Source organism: Cornus florida, unplaced genomic scaffold (assembly GCF_030987335.1).
Source record: "Cornus florida cultivar Cherokee Brave unplaced genomic scaffold, ASM3098733v1 CherokeeBrave_3.0.0_Hap2_scaffold_320, whole genome shotgun sequence".
NCBI lineage: Eukaryota > Viridiplantae > Streptophyta > Magnoliopsida > Cornales > Cornaceae > Cornus > Cornus florida.
Window position 1 is genome coordinate 9834 of NW_026775828.1, and position 7430 is coordinate 17263.

General features: G+C 33.5%; 1 protein-coding gene across 1 annotated transcript; it reads left to right on the forward strand.

Moving 5' to 3' along the window:
• The first annotated feature begins 4800 nt into the window (after positions 1-4800).
• LOC132291114 (desmethyl-deoxy-podophyllotoxin synthase-like) lies at positions 4801-6434 on the forward strand. Its single transcript, XM_059790233.1, has 2 exons — positions 4801-5703; positions 5790-6434. Exons 1-2 carry the CDS (start codon positions 4804-4806, stop codon positions 6414-6416), a joined length of 1527 nt encoding a protein of 508 aa, XP_059646216.1. The 5' UTR covers positions 4801-4803; the 3' UTR covers positions 6417-6434.
• Positions 6435-7430: the final 996 nt, after the last annotated feature.

Below are 7430 nucleotides of genomic sequence, written 5' to 3' on the forward strand. Positions count from 1 at the left end.
CAGGAGTGGCAAAGTTTGAAACGATCCGCTAATACAACTCGAACATGACACGAGTTAAACGGGTTTGAATTGATCTTAAACGAATTTAGATCGTAAACGAGTTAACATGCTTAACCCGTTTAACTAATCGTATCGTGTTTGGGTTGAGGAGTTCAATCCGTATAACCCGTTTAACTATACGTGTCATAAGTAAATTTGTATTTAAGTTCCAAAATAACTATATAAACTTGCATCTTATAATTTATTTTTTTGTAAATTATAGATTATTTAGTAATTTGGTTGGATTGAATCTTATATTTCTCTAGTTTTTAATGTTTAATCGAGTATTATTAATAATTTAAATAATAAAATATTTGATTTTATTAAACAGATTATCAAGCGGGTTATACCTTTATAACCCGTTTAATAAACAAGTCGGATTAGTGTTGAGGATTCCTAACACGATTATTAAACGTGTCGTATTCGGGTTGAACTGTTTAGTAAAATACTCTTACATCAACATGACACGATTACAACTCACGAACACAAATTACCACCCCTAAATTAACTCTGTTAAACCAAACTTTATATCACAAAGACTATATTAAGTGACCCGAGAACGTGGAGTCGACAAACAGTTCAACCAATAATTAGTACATCCTCTGCTTAATTTTTAAGCCAATTAAAACTAATAATTCGTCACATTTACAACAACTTCACAACAACTCCATTAATATATCGATGGGAAGAAAATATTTTTTTCAAGCATTAATATCAATGCATAGATTAACTTGAATAATGCAAAATTAAGTATGAAAAATGATATTCCAACCGTCTCAAAATAATTGTCACATCCTCACATAACCCAACGCCACATGATCATTTCATTCTTTTTCTTTTTCCTTTTTTTGGAATAATGATCAAACTCTTAATCATATATATTTTTTATCTCAAAAATCTAAAAGTTAAGTATTAAAATTTTAATTGTTATTCTCAATTTTTTTATTATTATTTATTTGAGTCAATATTTTGTAATAAATTAGATGTCCAAACTTAAAACGTTACCCTATCTTAAGTGGAGGTTATAATTATGTTTTTTTGGGTAAGTAAGTGGAGGATATCCAAACTATGTTATTTGAAAAGTGCTTAACATTAAGTGCTAAATTAAATTAGTCAACTTACCTTAATTCACTCCTTTAAAATAAAAAAAAATAAATAAAATTTCCATCTTTTAAAATGTCACGTAAGCACTTAGCCACTTAGGGTACGGATTGGCAAGTCAGCCCCAAGTATGTTGGCCACTAGAGAGACGTTGGATATATTCAAATACAAGGAGTGAGAGTGATTGTCGGAGAGCTGCAACTCTTCAATGGTGTCTTCTGAAAACAGTTGCAACTCTATAAATAGAGGAGTTATTTCTGGAAATTATGAAGTAAAGTTGTATCATTCTCTCTATTTGTTTTACCTTTTTATTTATGGTCAAACTATAAACAGTAATTTCAATTTTCAAGTAGCTAGTGTTCAAAATCCAGCAAATAACACATCAAAAAAAGTGACTAAGCTCCTAAAAAGAAGGATGACTCGAACCTGAATTTATTATTATTATTATTATTTTTAGCATTACGTAGTTGTAATTTTTCTTACTTTCAGTTATATAGCTTTGAAATTTTACCATCACCCCCCTTAAAATTAAAAAAATAAATTACTTTTGCCTCCCCCTCACTCAATATCCTGGGTCCATCCCTGCTAAGCTCCTCAAAGTCATAAACTATTTTCCTTCTTCAACAATCCAAAGTTACTGTTTTAGAGACAATTTTGGCATATTTAATTTAATCCGTGAATAAGTCGTTATGTGGATAAAATAAATCTAATCTATGCACATATATTATATACATGAGTGCATGCAGTAGACTCATGGTAGCTAATGGCTCATTCTTGAATGAGAAATTGATTTACTTAGCAAGTCTAGAGTAAAATGCAATGAATTATTTCACCATCAACCCCAAATGCTTTTCATGTTGTTAGGCATGACATTGAAGAAATAGCTACTATGAGTCTACTGCAATAGATTAAAAGAAATAGTTTGAATTTCTGATGTCCCAAGATTATGAGGATATATTTGGTGTGCCAAGTGCACCAGGCAATCAAAGCCGACTATTTCCGCGCGTGTTATACCCCGTAATTATTAATGAGGTGTGCTAATATTAAACATAAATTTAATAACACAATTTCTTAAGCAAAAATTTGTTTATAACATAATCTAGATAAATATTTGAAATCAAAAATTACAAAATATCTATCTAAGTTGTGTTTGACTAGTCTTTAAAGCATATTCCAGGATCTTGATAATAGAATCCAATATGTTGTGCCGATTTATTTAAATTTCCATAAAGCATGGCGCATTTTCTATGTGGTGAAGATTGAAGTCCCATGTGTTTCAAGAATACACAATTATCTCCATCATTATCTTTCTTCCAATTGCAATATCTACCTTCAATAAGTAAAGAACGACTTGTCGTTGAATTTCTCTCTTCAAAGAGAAAGCATGGAAAACAATATGCTTTATCTTTTGAAGGAGAATACTCTAGCCAAGGAAAACGTTTGAACCATTCATACTTAAAGCTGATTCTGCTTTCCATTCCAAGATTTAGGATAATTGGAAAGTTCAGGTTGATAAGGCCCTAAATTGATATAAGCTCGTCTAATCTCATCCCTTTGATTCACCGGATATTCATGTAGTTGAATACGTAACCAGGATCTCTTTCAATAGAAGTGGATTGAGGTTGCTTGGGTTCAATAACTTGAGGTAGGGCAGGAGGTTGTGAATCAAGATCATTGTTAATGTTAGATGCGCTAGGTATATCCATTTCCGATTGATCATCCTCACTCATTTGGCTCCTCTTTTGATAGAATGAGAGAATAAATATACTTTTTACTTTCTTGTTTGAAGGTTGATGTTGAGCCATTGTTATTTTTAACCTAATAAAATTAAAGAATGAGATAAATTAAAAATACATAAATCAAACTAAATTGCTATTATTCCTCCTAGCAACTTACACTAGATATAAGCATTTAGCAATAAAAATAGAATGAGAAAATCAAATATTTGAATACGTAACCCGGGATCTCTTTCAATAGAAGTGGAATGAGGTTGCTTGGGTTCAACAAGTTGCGGTAGGGCGGGAGGTTGTGAATCAAGATCATTGTCAATGTTAGATGCACTAGGTACATCCTTTTTTGATTGATCATCCTCACTCATTTGGCTTCTCTTTTGATAGAACGAGAGAATTGACATACTTTTCACTTTCTTGTTTGAAGGTTGATGTTGAGTCATCGTTATTTTTAACCTAATAAAATTAAAGAATGAGTTAAATTAAAAATACATAAATCAAACTAAATTGCTATTATTCCTCCTAGCAACTTACACTAGATATAAGCATTTATCAATAAAAATAGAATGAGAAAATCAAATATTCAAAAACTCCAAATTTGAGGAATTTTAATCAGTAAACTAAATTAGTTGAGGAAATGGTACTTGTATGTGCTTGAGAATACAAATTACAAAACCGGACAATTAAGAGTCCTAAGAAGAGTGTCCTGCTAGCATGTAAAAGAAGATCAAAATTAACATTAAACGGATGGAGAATCAAACAGAAACAATAATAACTAATCATTGCCGATCATACAATAAATATAATAAAAAAAAAAATCTAAAATCAAGCAGTTTGGTCGAATGATCTTGTGGCTGGAGTTTTCACTGGAGCTTTATGTTTGTGTGTGTTTTTGTGTTTTTTTTTTTGGAGCCAATTACCCCTTTCTTGATTTCAGGATGAGAAATCAACTTTAGTAGCAGTGATTGATTGATCATTGCTACAGAAGACCTGGGCAAATTAATAGAAAAAACCATTAACTTTTGTTTTGTTAAAGCCTGCTCTTGATTTCCATGTGTTTGTACATTCTGTTGGCAAGTGCTTTGACAGTATTATTAACTGAAATTCTAGCTGAGCCAACTTCAAATAACATCAATAATGGTGGTATGTATCTTCATATAAAAATAAAAATAAAAATAAAAATAAAAAACAAGTATAACTTATATACTGTATAAGCATAATTTAGAGATCCAAAAAGTTAATTATTACCTCAACCCACTAGTAGAAGGGATGCTTAATTTTCGTGGGATTGAATGTGAAAATGCAAAAAATTATGCTGTTGTGAGATTGGAGTGGACTTAGGGAGAGGGAAAAAAAAAAGTACCTGCCATAGATTATGGACTCGATCGCCATGAAAGACACATGTAGAAAGGCACACATTTTTAAAATACTAAGAGAACCCTAATATATTCATTCAACTTTTGATAGCCATCACACACACACACACACAAAACCCTAGTTTGGAAGCTACTTTTCAGTATTGGAACAAAGGTAAAGGCCCGAATCAAACGAACCAAAGTTAGAACAAATCAAATGATGAGATGAACGAAAGAAAGAAACATATATAAAAGATTGATTCATGCAAAAGGAGAGAGAGAGAGAGGATGAACATGCCTTGTCACCTGAGCCTGAGGCGATAGCGGAGGCTGCATCCTGCGGAGTGTCGAAGCAGATTGTTTCGTCTGAAAAAGTTGCCCTAACTTAAATTTATATATATATATATAACAACTTGAAGCATCTTTATTCATAAAGCAAAGGAACCATGCATATATACAACCTAGAAAAGAAAACTGAAAATGGTAGGATGTTGCAGAACTTCAAGGCTCCACAGCAAGCAGAAATCTGGATGAAAAACAATCATACAAGTGAATTCTCGAGCGCGGCACTACAATTGATGATGGAGTTCCCGTCCCTCTCCTTCCCAATTCTTTTCACATTCCTACTCTTTCTGTTCATGATATTCAAAATAGTATCTAAAACCAAGACCAGTTCAACTCCAAAACTGCCTCCTAGGCCATGGAAGCTACCTATAATAGGAAACATTCACCAATTTGTTGGATTTCTACCCCATCGCTGCCTAAGAGATTTAGCCTTGAATCATGGACCTCTGATGTACTTGCGACTTGGACAAGTTTCTATTGCTGTCATTTCTTCAGCAGAGATTGCGAAAGAGGTGATGAAAACACATGACATTGTCTTTGCTAGCAGGCCTTTTCTTCTTGCTGTAAATATCATATCTGAGAAAGGCATTGCCTTTCAACCTTATGGGGATTTCTGGAGACAAATTCGGAAAATTTGCATACTAGAGCTTTTAAGTGCCAAACGTGTCCAATCATTCCGACCCATCAGGGAAGAAGAGACATCAAATTTCATCAAATCTATTTCGTTGCATTCAGGATCTCTAATGAATCTCAGTGAAAAGCTTTCCTCATTGACATACGGCATCATTGCAAAGGCGGCCATTGGTACGACATTCCATGGACAAGAAGAATTCATAGCACTTATCAAGGAAACCATAGAGAAAGCAGGAGGTTTCAATGTTGCTGATCTCTTTCCTTCAGTTAAAATGCTTGCTTGGATAAGTGGGCTGAAGCCAAGACTCGAGAAGATGCATCAAAAACTTGATAGGGTGTTGACTAACATCATTGATGAACATAAAGCTAAGAAGGTATCAATACAGACCGGTGACGGTGAAGCTGATCATGAAGACCTGGTAGATGTTCTTCTAAGACTTCAGAAGGAGGGTAATCTTGAGATCCCCTTAAGTATGATAGACATCAAGTGTACTATCTTGGTTAGTACATTTACTTTCTACGTCTATCAGTATCAATGAATTAACTTCCACAAATTATTTTTAACTCAATTTCAATGCTCTTCCAGGACATGTTCATTGTCGGGATCGACACATCATTTACAACTTTAGTATGGATAATGTCAGAGTTGCTGAAAAACCCAAGGGTTATGGAAAAGGCACAAGCTGAGGTGAGACAGGTTTCATGTAAAAAAGGGAATATTGTTAATCAAGAAGACATCCATGAATTGAGTTACTTAAAGTTAGTTATCAAAGAAACTCTGAGAGTACACCCTCCTATCCCTTTATTAGTTCCAAGAGAGAGCAGAGAGAGATGTGAAATCCATGGATATGAGATACCTGCAAAAACTCAAGTACTTGTTAATGTATGGGCGATTAGTATCGATTCTGAAAATTGGAGTGATCCCGAGAACTTTCATCCAGAGAGGTTCATTGATAGTTCCATTGATTACAAGGGGACTCATTTTCAATATCTACCATTTGGTGTTGGAAGGAGAATGTGCCCTAGCATATCGTTCGGGATTGCTAATGTTGAGCTTGCGCTTGCAAATTTATTGTATCACTTTGACTGGAAACTTCCCGAGGGACAGAAGCTAGAAGATCTTGACATGGATGAGGTTTTTGGTGCAACAGTTAACAGGAAAAGAGATTTGTGTGTGATTCCTATTGCTTATCATCTTTCAGCTAGTGAATAAGATATTAGGACAAGAAGGCAGAAAATATTGGATGGAATTTTCAGTTTCAGTGTGAGCCTAGAATGTTAATTAGTTAAAATATATTAAGAATGTCGTATGTTATAATATATGTAACAATGTTGAAAGGTAAAATAAGAACAGAAGTTGTGTGGGATCTCACAGATTATTGAATAAAAGAGAAGACTTCACTTATTGGTGTTTTTACATCAAAGTTTTAAGGTATTTTGATCTCAAAAGCTTAGCTCTTAGTCTTTGATTAAGTTCAATAGGCCTCTTAAACAGTTAAACAACACACACAAAAAGGAGCCATGGTACAAGAGCCATAAGCTCTTCTTATTGATCAATATTGAACTGAAAAGAATCTAGATATTTATGAATATAGATAAATTCAAACGATTCTTATTTCTGGAAATCATGAAGTAAAGTTGTATCATTCTCTCCATTTGTTTCACCTTTTTTATTTGGAGTAGCTAGTGTGCATGGAATGCTTCAGATACGGACTTCGTTATAGCTTGAAAGTGTTATGCTCAAAAGCCAGCAAATAACACATAAAAAAGGTGACTAAGCTCCAGGGACGGACCTAAGGAGGAATGACTCGAACTTGAATATTTTTTTTTAGCATTGTAATTTTCCTTATTTTCAGTTATATACCTTTAGAATTTTACCATTGCCCTCCCTAAAATTAAAAATAAAAAAATAAAAAATTTACTTTTGCGGCTTTTGCCTCCCCCCTCACTCAATGTCGTGGGTCCGTCTGTGCTAAGCTCCTCAAAGTCATAAACTATTTTCCATCTTCAACAATCCAAAGTTGAGACAATTATGGCTTATTTAATTTAAGAATAATGATAGGGATACAGAAGAATTAACCTCAAATAAGTACCGAATCTGACGTGTTTTTGTCCACCTCATCTACTTAAACAGTTTTTAAAAAATAATTGTTTAACACGTAATAAGAATGGCCAGCCATGTCAAATTCGATGTTAATTCGGTTATTCCTTTTCCGTTATCTTATCA